The sequence below is a fragment of the Anser anser genome (genome assembly GCF_964211835.1).
Source record: "Anser anser genome assembly, chromosome: 12".
Taxonomy (NCBI): Eukaryota; Metazoa; Chordata; class Aves; order Anseriformes; family Anatidae; genus Anser; species Anser anser.
In genome coordinates, this window is record NC_139733.1 from 21,767,358 (window position 1) to 21,783,649 (window position 16,292).

Genomic DNA, 16,292 nt, shown 5'->3' on the forward strand with positions numbered 1-16,292 from the left:
CATATAGTAAAATGCAATCACTGCCTGGAAGAGTTCTCAAGCTAAATGTTTGAAAAAAATGGGGAGAGAGGCCTAGAGTGAGGAAAAAAATGAAATTGAAATCCTCATTTTACAAACAAGGTGTGGAGCCATTAAATGCATTACCCCTCAAGTGGCACAGGGAGGCTACGGAAGTGCTGAGAACAGAGCCCAGAGTTTCTAAATTTCAGATGCAACATTTTACATCCCTGTCTCATCCATAAGCGTGTGTACCTACAGAAGAGACCTTTTTTTTTTTTGTCTTCATACAAGCAACTCTTTATTTTCAGCTAACTGACGTATTTCACAAAACCCATAGACGAGTACAAGAAGCTGTTTCACAAGGTACCACCACCTGAACAAGTCTGTTGCAACTCCTAGTGATACGGTGTTTCGTAGGGATGACTCAGTCTGTGGCTGAGGGCTGAATATCTTGCATAAGAATCAGACTAGATTTTCCTCCTACCCCTAAATTTCAGTAGTTTTTATCCCTCGATAACTACTTTGTTTGTCAGCCATCATAGAATAAAACCCATGTCGTGTAACTCCTCTGTCACAGGCAGGATTGCAGGTAAGTAGAAAGTTACTTAAAAAAAAAAAAAGTCTAAGCTGATGCTTACAGAGATGGAAATAAGAAGATTATTCACAAATCTATTTTGCCGATAAATTTTGGACAGTCATCTGAAAAATTTTCCAAAAAGTAATAATATATTAATTATGATATTATGTTATAGCTAAGCTTCATCTGGTTCTGAGTGCATTGGAATCCTCAGGATGCTGCCTTAATTTTGAAATGTTTTATATATAAGGTGTTGTTTTTCAGGTGGCTCTTACAGTCTTTAATAACATATACGTTTTCCCTTATGCTAAAATGAATCAGCTCTCTATGGTTAGACATAGCAGGCAGGACAGCTCAGAGATTTGTGAATTCTGTTTCATAAAAGTGGAAGGTAGAAGAGATCTATGAGATCATAAAGCCCATCATGTTATCAACGTAGGATTATTTTTTATATTCAACTCTTTTGCGGCAGGAATGATATTCAAAAGAATGGAGGCAGGCAAGATGCTGTAGGAAAAATGAATTTGCTTTCTGTATCACACTGCAGGTTTTTGTCTCCCAGCTGATTCAGGTGAGCTTTAGATCATTTTCTGGAGCATCAAGCAGTTGCAATGCACAGTGATCTAAACTCTCACCTTGCAGGGTGCAGCAAGAAAGAAAGATGAGCAAACAGCTGCAAGCTTGGGGATATGACGACATGGCAGAAGGCACAGGGATGGAGAGAATTTGTGGGGACCAGGAGGGACTGGGCAGAGTTTGCTGCCACTGGGCTGTCTGAGAGCAAACTCCTGTGAGCAAAGACGAAGTGAGCAGGTCAAGAGCTGTTCATGAAACCCTTAAGTTGCCTCACCTATTTGCTTTGAGCTTTCTGTACTGAAAAAAAATTATTTTCCTATTTGATATAAATAAAACCTTCTGGTCTTCCTAGAGGCAGCTTCCTCCGAGCTCTGCCTGTCATTTGGTCTCATCAAATAAATCATTAAAAATCCTTTGAGGCAGGCATCAGAAGCCAAACAATCTCCTCCGTGCCGGGCCTGCCTTGCAGTCAGGTTGCAGACTGTCTGCAGGGCTTTGGTGTTTGCCTCAATGAACATTTGACTGTTTTTCACAAAATAGAAGTTTGTGCCCTGGAGAAACTAAGACAGATGATTGGAGAGTACCCTGTGCCCTGATGACTACTGAAGTCTTGCCTTGTTTTGCTTGGTTCAAGACCTGGCTGTGTCAAGGTCTCTCAGCTTTATAGCATCAAAATAAAAGACCCTCTTCTGGCAACAACTGTGAATATAAAGTATTAAAAATAAAATTTTAAAGCAGATCATTCAGCAATTACAGGTGAGAAGAAACCCTGGAATATTCTAATGTGTCTGACTACCTTTTCCAGAGGTAATTTTGATCTGTTTTTTTTTTTTTTTCTTTCAGCTGTCGGTCCAGATTTTTCCAAAACTCTCTTGAAAAAGTTAACTCTTGTGAAAGTGGGTGGTGAAGTAATCATTGAGTGTAAGCCGAAAGCTTCCCCCAGACCTACTTATTCTTGGAAGAAAGGAAAAGACATCCTAAGAGAAAATGAGAGGTAATGTTTTAAAGTAACCATTTATTTCATTAGCTTGCTCCAACCCAGGGGCTTTCAGCAATGAAAGCTAAATTTGTCATTAATAGCTTCCTAAAATTGACTTGCAAATAAATGTGAAAACAGCCAGTGTTCAACCTCAAGGAGCTTGGGCCAATATTTCTATTCCCATTGTGTTCATCCCAGTCTCTGTGTACTATTAAAGCACCCCTGCCAAGAAGCTGATAAAGATACATTCTAAAAAGCAAATATTTTGCCTCTGGATTGCTCTAAATAGCCATTGTTTTTCAAAAAAAAATCCCCAGCAGTATATCCCTGAAACCCTCCACTGCAAATTACACTCTCCTGGTAAATTACTCAATGTCCTGCAAACAGGAGTTATTCAGGGTCAGTAATTAATTTGGCAGGCATAATGCCTAACTTGGAGATGGCTTTTTCAGACTGGCTAAGTCATTTTTTTTTTTTTTAAGTTCACGGGAAAACGTTATTAGGAATAAGAGCCTACTTTTTAAATCCACACGCATTGCTTCTGTGCTTGTAGCAGTTGCTGACTCTGGGTTGTGTTACCTGTTCCGCTTATGCAGCATCTGAGAAAGGGACCCGTAGAGTAGTGTAGGACACCTCAAAGTGCGATATACCTCTTTTATTGCAATGGATTGGTGGGAAAAATCGTGACCTGTGAGTACAGACAAAAGAGCCAGAAATTATAGGAAAATGTTATTTTTAAAAGTTTAAACCTGTTGGATAGAGCTGTTGGTTTTTTGGTTGGTTGGTTTGGTTTGTTTGTTTGTTTTGTCTCACAAAGTCTAGTCTTGCTCCAGCCAACCTGCCTATAATGGACGTTAAAATATATACCGAGATGATTTGTATGAGTGTGTGAAAAGCTGTAATACATTTTTAGCCAGAGAAGTAAAATAAGGCACAACGTATTTCTGACTTGCCACCTGATATCTGGTATTTAGGATGCAATTGTCTATGAACCACTTGACTTGGTCTCTTAGGATAAAAGGAGTTGGGTGATGAGGTGTGTGCAGAGCTTCTGTTAGCAGCCAGGGCACAGAGCTGGGCAAGGCTGACGCTATAGCATATCAATATACATTGGTTTTTAAAACTGAAGTAGCTTGTTCTTCTGGTGAAGATTGTGGTGAGGGGGGGAGATACTAAATGCTGGAGGTTGCTGGCAAAGTTCGCAGCTAACATTTGCTGTTTTCTCTGAAGCTGCTCTTCTAGGCGTGCTGTGGTGTCATCTCCTCATTTAAATATAGCGAGTGGGAGAGGAAGCAGGGGTTTATGTGAGTCAGGGATTAGGAAAGGAAACAAGTGAGAGCAACTCCGTTTCTTGCTTTGTCACTGCTATGTAATGCTGACAACAAAGTGATTTTTTTCTAGCACTACTCTTTCTTCTGCAAACTTTCCTAAAAGTCAGCTGCTGTAATACAGCAGAGGACGCTGGGTCCCAGCTTTCCAAGGGAAGGGGCTTGTTCACTTGTACCTCATGGCTAGGTGGTGGTTCAGTTTGCCTGTGCCTGTCATCACAGATAACTTCTGAATTGGCTATTACAATGGGCTACTGATGTTTCAGCCAATTTCCACCAAGTTTCAGAGGAAGAGATACACCTCAAAAAACTGCAGGTTTATTCAAAGCTTTGTGAAAATAGTGTTCCCTTTTCTCAGTCACCTGCTAGCTCCCCCCACTAAAACTTTATCACCTGAAGTCACATCGTGGTGGAATTCACACCAGAGCACACCCTGAAGTGTACACACCTCCATGCAAGTATTTTAAGGAGCAATTCCCTGGGTGCACCTACCATGATCTCCTGACCCAGCTTCACCCAAGGCAGGTTTAGTCATAAAAACCTGCTAAGATGTGATGAAAAACATCACTAGATTGTCTCGTATGAGAAAAAAATATGTCTATTTTTCTGGTGCAGCAGTTGGGGAGGAAAAAAAAAAAGAAAAAAAGGTAGTTGAGAGCTGTGCTCAATGCAGACTGTAGAAATGCCATACTCCTCGTCCCACGCCTGCCAGCGCACCTCACCCAGCCGGAGCCTCCCACTCGGGCACTGAGCCCTGGATGGGAAATCAGACGTGAAATGTGCCCAAGCAGGTGTGAAATTTTCTGCTACTTCAGCCCTGGGGTTTTTCTGCCAGCCAGAGCTTCCAGCAGGACCTATCTGGCAAAATGTCTTAATGAACACTGCTCCGTTGGCTTGGCACTTGGACCTATTTAGTTCTTATGCGCAGTTGTTTGTGTCTCCCGTGGGGACAAGGGTGTTGAATCCTCGTCATTGCCTCTATTAACCATGCCATCCCTGCAATCTGTGACTGGAGACTGTGTGAAATGTGCAATTAAGGATTTATATTGTCTTCTGTGATCACGGCATTGTTCATCAGTGCTGTCTGACTTCACAGGGGTAGGAGAGGCCAAGTGGCTGGTCATCTGCTTAACCTTGCTGGTTAAATTTCTGGTTTCTTTTTTGCTGAAACATTATCTTCTCCCTGCCTCCCTGGTGGATGGCAGCATTGACTGAAGTCCAGTCCTAGTACATCCTTACACCCACACTTACATGTGGGCTTCAAACAAGAACTTTCCTGGCTGTTGAAAAAATCTGTTGAGATACGGTAAGAAAGATGCCAAGAAAATCTGCTGCTGAAATCTCTTCATCTAGGGCAGAAAAGAGAACTTTGCGACAGGTGTGGGAGAAACAAATGAAATCTCCAGCTTAACTGGCATTAGAGTCCTTTGAGTTTCAGAGAGGCACCTGAACATCTGGAGCCTTCTCCAAACTGAACTTGATTGTGTGAAGGTTGATAAACGTGGATGGTCCCGCCAACTCCAGGTGGAGTTAAAAGTAACGTTAATGCATTTGTCCTTGCTTTGAATTCTGATGTACAGCCTGACTTTGACGGTGACAATCATTCAGGCATTTGTCCTGGGGCTCTTGTGACTTTTCAGATGGAGCATAATGTTAGGGACAACTTTCTGGAGATGGAAATAGCGTGCATCAGATTGGGCTGCCAGGACTCCTGCTCTCGAGGCTACAGCTGTCCAGGAGGCAAAACTAAGTGTGTTGTTCAATGCTTGCCCAGAGGGCAGAGATTACCATGGAAAAAAAAGAGCTTTATTGCTTTACGTTTCATATTCTTCTCTAGAGGCTGAACTACTAGTGTGTACTGCACCCCTAATGAATAACCTGCCCTGAAGATATCTCTTACCAGTGTTTGAGAACTGTGCAATCGTGTTATTAGAAATTCTGCCCTGAGGTACAATTATATTATTGCAGTCATTAAAGGTAGTTCATCTCCATAATAATGGAAATCCTGCCTTGGAGGCCTGACTGAGTCAAAATAACGTTAGTAGCTTGACTCCAGAAGGTAAATTTTATATAGAATCTGCTATAGCACAGATACATTGCAAATTCTGCTTCAGAAACAAGGACTGTTTCTATATGGAAGAGTTCATTTTCTGTCCCTGGTGCTCCCTTATGTTCCCTTCACATTTCCAGGCAAAATAGCTATAATGCTCTGTGGGGAAGGTCGTCAGTTGTATTAATGCCACTCCGTACAAAGCAGCCTTACAGGGTGGCTGTGGCTGTTGGTAGAGCAGGAGCAGGTGAGTCCAGTCCCTGCCAATGTAACTTCCACTTCCACACCCCTGGGATAGGATGTGGGACTGAACAACACCTCCCAACAAGAAATGGGAGCTCAAGGTGGAATTAGGGTCCTTGGTTATTGCAAAACTGCATTACATCTTTGGGGTCACTTCAGACTGTTCGATCAGACAGAGAGATCTGTGCTGAGGTTTCAAAATGTTTTTCACATACAATTTGGTTCTCTTACATTTCCAGATGTGTTTGTCCTCCAATCCCTTTATTCTGTCTCAACAGTAGAAGAGATGTTCTGGAGAGCTGGATTCCTATTGTATAGGTTCTGTTTGAGTCATGTGTCACCAACATCAGTGTGACTCAGGAGGGGTGCTGGACTTACCCCTCTGAGATCGAGCTGGAGGGTGTTACTGCCCAGCTGCCCGAGGAGGACTGGCATTTAATCCAGGCAAAAAAAAAAAAAAAAATAGAGGAATGAGGGCACAGACTACAGAAGCCAGAAAGTATGGTTTCTACTTAATCCTCAGTGGCAATTTGATCTTCTTCTTATCTTATGTCTTTATCCTTCTGATTTTGTGAAATTCGACAGTCAATGTCAAGTGACTTTTTGGATATAAAATACATAGTCATCAATGGCATTGTATACACAGTGGATAGGAATCAGACAAACATTATACTCAGAGACATGGTCTTCTGCAGTTATTACACCGTGTGAAAGACAACGATTCAAACCGAGTCCATGTTTCACACAGAAGCTGTCTCAGAAACCAAACGAATCATTCCTAGATGTCAGTGGGAGTTACAGCGGTGGAGGGTAATTTCACCTGAGATTTACCAAGATAAAACAGATATCCACAGCTACCCACAAGTCTGGAAAAACTTCCATTAATTGATGACCCCTGCATAACACTGGTGTGAATGAAAGCAAGTCCTTAATGGGGAGTCTTTCCTTTAAACTCCTGAATGCCAGTTGCAGATCAAGCGTTTTACAGAGCCCAGTATTTCCATTTTGTGACAATTATTTCCTAGCATGACACTGTATATGCTGTTCCTTGGCAGGAGTGGGAGGGGAAGTCCCGGCACTCAGATTGTTCTTGCAGGATTTTCTTAATCCTCTCATAATAATTCAATTACACCTAATGCCACAACGTTACGTAAATTTATTACTAAGACTTGTGTTTTAGAACCTTTATTTTCAGGTGATCTTACCATAGAAAGCTTTCGATTTGTTCATAATTACAGCGTGGCTCCCACAGAGAACTGCGCTAGCTGTAAGCACAAGCAGTTCGTCCTCACTCTGGTGGAAATCACAAGTCACTGTCGTCCCTGACACCTTCATTCAGATTTCCTGGGTACTAGAGGGAGAATCGAGCTGTGCATGATTAGAGGAAAATCCTAGAGCTACGCAGAGTTCTGCCAGCTGAAATTAAAATAAGACTCTGTCACAGCTGCTCCCGCACTCCAAACTGTTAGAGGAACGTCCTGAAACGGAACTGTAATTCGCCTTGAACTATACATCAGGAAGTGATAATTAAATAATATAAAACAGTTAATTCAACCTTAATTTTGAAACAATTAAATCTCCCTTAATTTTCATATTGTTTTCCATAGCCACCAAAAGAACGTTGCTACCAGCAGACTTACAGGTTCTTCCACGTAGGCACACACCATCCAAGGGCTGAGCCCACGGGGGCTTGGTGTTAAGGCTGATGCTGACAGCATGTTCTGCAGTGACGCCCCAGGGCTTTTACACACTCAACTGCACGGATTGAACAGTCTCCTAGTAACTTCCTACCAAAGGTCCTTTTGTTAGAGTACCTTAAGAAAATTTCTAAGCGAATTGGTCAAGTTGATGTATTTTGGTATTGGCATGGAATAATTTACTTGGAGTAGAGTTGGAAGGGATAGTTAGACGCTGGTTTGTACTGCAGGATTAGTGTGATTTTCTTCGTGAGTCTTCCCTGTCTCTCATCCTGTGTTGGTTCCCAGCTCCAGGCAGTGTAGGCTGTGTGCAGGAAATCCAAGATATCTTTTATTTACCTGCTTTTCTGCCAGTCTTGGGGTTTGTTAGCACTGCTGCCTGGCCATCCTGCCGCTGTGTTAGCCAGGCTGTGGTGCAGCGGTGGAGTGAAGCATGTAGTCTGGTTTAGTGTGTGGTATCGGCACTAGGAGTGGTGCTGTGTTGGTGAAGCCATGTTCTGTGATGCTTTGGGACATCGCTGCGAAGAGGTGAGCCGGGCCGGCAGTGCCCTCTGGGTCCAGCTGTACGCTACTTGTCGTTGGGGTTAGTGTCCTGAGGCCTCCTGAGACACCAGCACGTGGCCTGCAGCAGGTTTGGCACGGACAGTCTGAGCGCAAGGCTGAATCCATCACCTGGTTTAGAGTTCTGAAATTCAAGGAGAAATTCAGGTGAAAGAATTTCAAGGAGAAATTTATAAGTTTCCTGCTCAATCACACAGTTGCCAGTGCCTCCCTGTTCTGTTGTCAGCACTTGGTAAGAACTTGCACATGTCAAAATCTAATGTGTTTTCCCTTGAAATAATGAATGTTTAAAATATGTACACAATGGTTTTCATTCGTAATGTTCTCCTAAAGATATTGGAAGTCACATTTGCTGTGGTACCAGACATATACTCAGTCCAGGACAGAAAAATAATTGTACTTTTAAGCCCCCAAACAAATTAGTCTTCTCCCGTTCTTGTTCATGTAGAGCCCTTATATCATTAGAGCTGTTTCTTTTCTATGAATATACAGTGCATTGTTTGTATGGTTTAATTGTAAGGAAAGAAATTCATAAAAAACAAATGATGTTCTGTGCTGGTAGCAAAGAATATGAAAGTGTCCAATTAAACAGACACTCACTAGGACTCATATAATAGCAACATCTGTTATCTTAATTAAACAAGTTTCTGTATAAAGGGACCCTCATAGTGCATTTTGTTAGAGAAGGATCTGACCTAGATACTCCAGGCACGCTCGCTGTCTTCATGGAAATTTTCCCAGTTGGTCCCATTATCTTGCAGTCTTGACAAGCTTTGTGATATATGAGCACACTCTTGCACACACAAAGCCATACTGCTTAAAGCAGGAGGATTTTATATTTTTTTTTAGTTGAAAACCAATAAAAGCACAGACATGCAGCATATAATGGCATTTACTCATTGAATTCAGTTACGGCAGCATTAGGAACTGTAAAGCGTGCACAGCAAACTTGGACCTTGTCAGATAATGGTCAGGAGAGAGCCGCGCTTCCAGAAAGCGCTCAAGGTTCATTTGCAGAAGTGCTTACGTGCTTCAGAATTTAAGCAATTTAGGCCCAGATTTTTCCAGACATTTCATAGCTGCTCTCCACCATATCATCTCTAGTCAGAGATGATCTAGAAGAGTAAGCTCACTTTTCAAAGTCTCGGTGCTATAGTGACTTCTGAAGAGGAGATGGGGGTTTGTGAGACTGGGAAAGGGCAGTGGGAGGTGGAGAGGAGCAGACGGGATTGCAGCTGGGACGTTTGCTGTGTGTGACTAGATGGTTTTGTTGGCTTCTGTCCTTTAACACTGTTCAGAGACTTTTCTCTTGTGAGAAGGAAAGACCTTAGCCATGGTTTTCTCAAGAGTTAGCATCCTCAGGATGTCCTCATGCGGGCTGTTCCTTTACAGAGCCATCAGACTAGGTGTTATTTTAATAACAAATTTTAACATGTTTATTTCGATGCTATACCGTTTTGAGAAGAAAAAGTTGTGAAATCAGGCAAGAAAAGGAGAGCCTTTTCTCTTACTCTGTCAGTGTGTCTGGAGTTTAAATAGCTGTATAAATTCCCATTTTTTATTTGTTGCCTCAAACTTCCTAATTAGTTACTAATTGCTTTAAACAGCCAGAAACAAAATGGCAAGAGGACAGGCAGCACATCTTTTCCAGTCTGGTGCCAGAGTACAAACCATGATAATATTTTTATACTGATTACTTGAGAGATGAATTGCTAGCAGTGGCTTTTGGACACGCAGACTGGTGACACCTCAGCAGAAAATAAAACCTCAAAGGATGCTTCCTATCATTGTTTTGCATTAATTGTGTAGAATTTTTTTTTCAAAATAAAGTACCTGTGCAATTTCTTTAAGGCAGACAGGTAACCAAACCATCAATAACATGTCGGTTTTTCATTACATCCTGCCTAGGCGATATGAAAAATGACACCCTACAAATAGCTTTTTGAAGTTTGAGCCGACAATGCAGCATTCATCTTACTTTTCAAAGACAATGGCAGAGGATGGCTCTACTTCATGGGAATGTCTGAAATAACTGGCATGTACTTACTTTAACCATTTGTTCTGCAAAAGAGAACTAAAATGAACGAGGAAACCACTTGACTCACTGGTCAGGGTGCCTAAGGGAGCCCTCTGACTCTTGATAGCCTCATGTTCACGGATCATTCCTTTACCAGCAGAAGCTGATGTTAGTTTTGCATGGTCTGGAGGATCCCAGCATGCTGAAGCACCAGCTCATCCCACTGTCAGCCTGAAACAACAGCTCTGGGACAAGCACCTTGAAAGCCTGCCCCGAGCCACTCGCTGCTCTCCTGGGCACTCACAGGCGCGGTGTCAGCAAGGGGAAGGAGCGGAGCCAGCCGGCAGCTCTGTGCTCGTTGCCTCCTCTGAAGTCCGTCGGTGAAATCCATACAGCTTGGTCATAGTTTTCCTTAGGAGTAGGTCACTAACTGCTCTTGGCTTCTTCAGAAGGAGAGTTACCAGGCTTTTTTTCCTTTCCTGCTCTATATCGGGCCGTAATAACTCTCATCGCTTCTGTAGCTGGAGAAACCTGCTGTATGCTTGTATGCATAACCCTGTAAATGATAGTCCACAAAGGTTAGATGTTCAGCTGTTTGGCTTTACCAGCCTCCTAATTGTCTAACTTCAGTGTTGATAGTAAGTTGGCAACTCCAGCGTTCCTTGCTGCGTTGCCTTCTCCCTCTGTTCTTGAGCAAATGTTCCTAGCAAAATGTTATCTGAGCAGGGTTAGGGATTTATTTAGAACACAGATTTGCTGCCATTTTATGTTGTCTAAAGTAATTAGGCTGATCCCTAAAATGTGCGCGTTCATTTATCTGCTCTGTGCCGTCAGCAAGCTGTTGCCGTTCTCCCAGCAGACTCTTTTAGGTGTGGTGAGGGTGCAGCGCGGACACACGTAGGGCTTGGCTGTCACCACGTGGGGACCACAGCCTGGCCGTGGTACGACCTCACCATGTTGGTGGGACCCAAAGCACCTAGAGAAGTCAGCAGGCTTTTACCGTGGGGCTTGGCAATTTGTTTTAAAATAGAGCCTTGCTTGCAGGGGGTTGCAAAAGGAGAGAGCGAAGCACACAGGCAGCCCCCTTCTCGGAGGCATCAGACCCCCGGGGCACGGTGAGACGTGTCCCGTGCTTGCACTGCCACTCGCCGAGTGCTGTTAAGCAGCTGCTGCTTGTCCTGCTCGAGGTGTTTCATCTTTATGATTATTAAATTCATCTCCAGGTACCATACAAGCAGCTACAAATTATTTCTCCCTCTCGGTAAAAACACTCCAGGAAAGGCAGAGTTCTCCCCCGCGGAGCTGTTGTGTCGGGCGCAGGCAGGATCTGGCTCCCTGCAGCGAGGCGGATTTCTCTCTGTTGCGAGCACACGCTGCAGCCAGCCCTTTCAGCAATAAATGCCTGTAATTAGCCTCCTAAAAGCAGTTTGAAATTCATGTATGGTTCATACATGTCCTCTAATTTTAAAATGATAATAATAATAATGATTATAGCATTTTGAAAGGAAAAAAATATATCAAATGTTTCTTCTCTTGGATATTTTCGTAATTAAGAGCTAAAAGATAATGATTTTACAGATTTTACATTTTAAGAAATGCATGTTTAAAATCCAAGGAAATAATTATATGTCTACTGGGGAAAAAGAAAGGATTTCTAATGAACTTTTTAGACATTCTACCAGACTCGGTGATGTTTTTGATGATTATTTTAACACCATTTTTAGGTGACGTAAATGTGTCTTTGGATCTTGCAAATCTATGTTAATGTCGATTACAAGTGGAGTGGGTAATTTATCTTTGTTCTGTGGGCATTTTTTGTTGAAACTAGAGGAAAAGATGTGTTATCTTTGAAAGACTATGCCTTTGGGCATCTATTCAGATGGTATCAGCTGGAGCGAATAAGCTGAGAATGCATTTACTGCTTCTGCTCTAATCTCACGAATGCTCCCAGAAATGGTTTGTGTCAGCAGATGATGCACAGAAAATCTCTTACGGATTTTTTTTTTCTCATAAGAGAATAATTTTTATGAGCTTCAGTGGAGTTTCTGTTAATGGTTATGTTTGTCAAACCTCGGAAGCGTTTGCTGTAGGTAGAGGGCGATGGCTTCTCCTTGATGGGGAAGGAGTTGTTAGCGAGGGTGGCTGGAGGCTGCGCTTCCAAATTTGATTCCTCGGACCGGCACCGTCCCTCTTCGTTGGCTGGGAGAAGTCACTTAATCTCCATGCCTCTGGCTCTAATCACTGCTGTGGAAGAACGAGCATAGCAAATATTTCACCGAACATTAGGTAGAGCGAATGCAGGAGCGGCTTCAAAGCACCTGCTGCTTTTTTATGCGAGGTTCACCTCGCTTCGGAGCACGAGAGGATACGTGGCGGGGAGCTGAGTGCCCATGGGCGGGCAGCTGTGCGCAGATGGATGCTTTGGCCTTCCCCGGCATGGGTTGGGAGTGTACCAGCCTGAAGGAGAAGACGTGGGGCTGCTGAAGCACCAGAGGCTGGGCCGTGCAAGGGGCGCGCTCCGGACCCACCATGCCGGGCACCCCTTCCTTCCCAGTGCCGCTTTCATGTTCTGTGACAAACGGCCAACTCGGTCTGTAAAAATAAACCGCGAGAGCTGTGCTAAAAGGGCAGTTTCCCATGGAGATTGGTCTTTGTTTCCCACCAAAATCAATGGAAAATTGGCTCTTTGCACCATTGGGCCCTTCCAGACTCAGAAAATCTTCCCAGATAGCTCAAATTATTGCCTCATGTCTAAGGAATGAAAGCTGTAAAAACGAGCGTCCTTTTGCCTTGCTCAGATCTGCTTCTTCAAATATTTATTTTCATGACAGGGTCTTTCTTACTGTATTTATTTTAATTCTGTGTGTAATGAAAAAACAGTGTAAAGGGAGAGAAGACTAAAGGTTTCTATTATTTGAAATTCACAACAGCCTACTCTTTTCCTTCGGGGTCCCTGGCTGTTTGGTTTTCATTTGTTTCTTCCTGTTATCAGCATCCCTTAAGAAAGATATTTTGTAGAGAACTGTTCTTCTTAGATAACCCAGGGATACTTTTATATTTGAATTATGACCCTAGGCATCTCTGAACAATTTACATGAAGCCTCTAATAGCTGTAAATGCTCACTTCTTTCCTGCCCACTCCTTCAGGACGGGGTTTCATCAGTTCCACACTTGCCTTTAAAATTTCTGGGCAAATAGGAGGATGATGACAAAACACAGCTTTTGTGGTGATAGATATTAATATATGCTGGGTGCAATATTATTTATTTGGACTGCTCTGTCACTGCAAATAAACAGTTTGCTGAAAAATAAAATTGTGGGAAGAACTTAAGATACCAGCTCCATCACTCGTTTACACTGATACTGAGTTCAGTGAAGTTATGTTTTTTGATGCCAAGAGGGGCCCCATTTTTTTCTCAAAAATATTTATCCGAGCAAAATGTGTTCTATTTTTCTTTATCTCTGGAAAAATATTTACTGTTTTTTAGCGTTTTGGTTTTTTACAACAATCAGAAAGAATTTCAGTTTGTACTCTCCTCACTTTTAATTCTTCATTCTTAGCAAGCCTGTAAATGAAAAGCATAAGATGAAAACAAGTTTGCGCACAATTCGCATCCCTGGAATAAGATCCATATCAATAAAAAATAGTGTAATACTCTGTATTTGTGATGCAGCAAGGTAAGAGCAGCTGTTACCAAGACTTTTGAAAAGATCTGTGTTAAATCTTTGTGCTTTCCTTATAGTCCCAGAGCACAGCAAAGACCAAAGAACCCAAACTGCGTACATCACAGGCTTCTTGCTAATTCCCAGTTGCCCTGATTGTAGCAGTAAACCTTCTGGTGTCCTTCCTGACTCAGATGTCCTGGCAAAAAGGTGCAAAGGTGGTTTTCCTGGCCTTATCCAGCAAGAGTTTATTTGGTGTATATATATATATATATATATATATATATATATATATAAGAATCCTACCTTAGAGATCAAGAACACCCACAGGACAGAGGCCCTGGCTGTCCTGCACCCCTGTGCCATGCGACCACTTCATCCTCAGCCCCTGCAGTCCCATGTAAGACACAGCTCCAGCAAAGGTGGTGGGAACTTTCCTATTAATCTAAATGGAGCAGGATTTTAGCTCGGTTTATTTTGAGCAAATATAGTTCTTACCTGGAAATTAATTATAGTGAGTTTGCTGTTAAGAGACCTGCCAGTTGTCATGGATAAGTAAGGCCTTATCTAATGCCTGCTTTCACCAAGAGAAAGACATGTACTAAATTAAATGGGCTTTGACTGAGGCTCTAAATTAGCTCAGACTTTTCCGTGAACCATGAAAAGACAAGTAGTTATAGACAAATAAGTACTGAAGCAGCTGTAGGTGGTTAACTAAATCAAAACTAACAGGTCCTGGACAAGAAGTTGTGTATCTGTAAAAGGCTGCCTGCGTCGTCTGGCTGTCGATACCAGTTATGGGTTTAGATGGATGATCAAATAAAAACCACTGTAATGCCATTCCAGCAGACAATATCTTCCTGCAGTTCACTCAGATGCAGCCTAATGGCCAGGTTAGACACGAATCCAACTTGTCCTTGCTCGTGGTGCTGTGCTGGCCCTAGCCCTCAGGACATGGTGGTGGTGGCAGCAGGGACGCCGTCCACTTCACACCTTTCCCAGTGAGGCAGAAATGTCCGGAGCTGGAGCTGCTCTCGGGGGCACAGGTGGGTGAAGCCCGAGCCTGGAAAGTCCCATCTGTGCACGGGGAGATAGCGGTGTTTTTAGCTGTGTTGATACAGGGTGGGAAATCTCAGGTGGCCCCGAAGCTGGGGGGTGACAATCAGGGCTCTCCTCTTGTCCTCGCCTCCCTGCACGCTCCAGCAGCCACCCAGGGTGTCGAGTGGAGCTCTGCAAAGCCCACATTGACCTCAGCGTGTGCTTTAATGGGGATTAATGCTATAAAGCAGACAGCTCTAACCTTACTGTTATTTATTTGTGCTACATAAAGGTTGTAGTCACACACAGCGGGAGCATCCCATGGCCACAGGAATTATTGGCTGTGGACCGTACTCGGAAGCAGCCCATCCTTCACAGTGACGGGCAGGTACTGGTGAGTGCTGTCCCTGGCTCGGGGAGGGCTGCTAGCAGTAAATCCTCCCTCGCAGCCAGGCTTCTGCATTCAGACCCGTGAGCATTTCTAAATCTCTGTGTTTTCCTGAAATAGCCTAATGGCCAATACCACTTTTATGAGATCATTTTAATAATCCCAGTCGCTGCCTCATTGCATGGGAAGCATTATTAAAAAGGTAATAAACTGCTGCAAAGACATGTGATAGAAATAATTTGATAAATAATGCAATTGCCTGGAATCATTTACATTTGCAGTGGAGTTGTGGCACGAAGCAAAGTTGTTGTTAGGCTAAAAATTGCTCTCGCTACTCCTGCCTATGAGCTGGGTAAGGGCTGAGCAAACACACTGCTGAGAATTCAGGCTGCTCTGCCTGGTGTCTTTCCTTTCCTCCTGCTTCCACCCCCCAGCCCAAGTGAGGCTCTGGAGGAAGGACAATAAGCCATTCATCATGTAGGCTGAAATACACTGTTTTTCACAGGTACATTTACCCTAAATCTTCTCTCAGAAGACGGATTATCTCTTAGAAGAACTCTGGCACCACAGTCCCTTTTCAATAGCCATGTCAACCACTGCCACAAAGGCTGTACATGAAGGGATCAATGGTAGTTTTATCTCAAATTGCACTCAGTGTGTGTTTCTTCCAACTGACATTCATTTAAATGCTTGCTCTAAGACATCTTTTCTCCCTGTAATAGAAAAAGGATCGGACATCCTAAGCATTGTTTCCTGGGGGAAAAAAAATTAAAAATATTCACTTGGCGAAGCATGAAATATTTCAGATGTCTGTGCTTAATCAACAGTGAAAGCAAGTGTAGTTATGCTTGTATTTCCTAAATTAAAATGCTGAAATTATCAGATAAGAAGCAACATACCCTATTTCATTGCAGCAGAGCTAATAAAACTATCTGAGATTTAAAAAAAGGTCACTTTATAATTATGAGTACTTTGCTCCAAAGAAAGATTCCAGCTGTAATCTGCAGTCCAGCAGTTCGGCTGCCTGCCTGCGCCCCATGTCCCTGGGGAAGAAAGCCGCTGCTGTCACACACAGCCTGCCATATGCACTGCCTCTGTCGTCCGTTCATATTCCACACGTTTCCATCTGCTAAACAGAAGAATAGAGGGCATGCTGACCAGAGTGTATTGAGGGA

General features: G+C 43.0%; 1 protein-coding gene across 8 annotated transcripts in view; it reads left to right on the forward strand.

Annotated features, from left to right (window-relative positions):
• LOC310880372 (contactin-4) overlaps positions 1 to 16,292 on the forward strand; it is a 300,385-nt gene that overhangs the window by 242,786 nt on the left and 41,307 nt on the right. For all 8 annotated transcript variants that reach the window (XM_083796070.1, XM_083796077.1, XM_083796071.1 and 5 more), the window contains one exon: positions 1,997 to 2,147. In XM_083796070.1, coding sequence (XP_083652196.1) covers positions 1,997 to 2,147 — 151 coding nt within the window. The remainder of the gene's footprint in view (positions 1 to 1,996; positions 2,148 to 16,292) is intronic.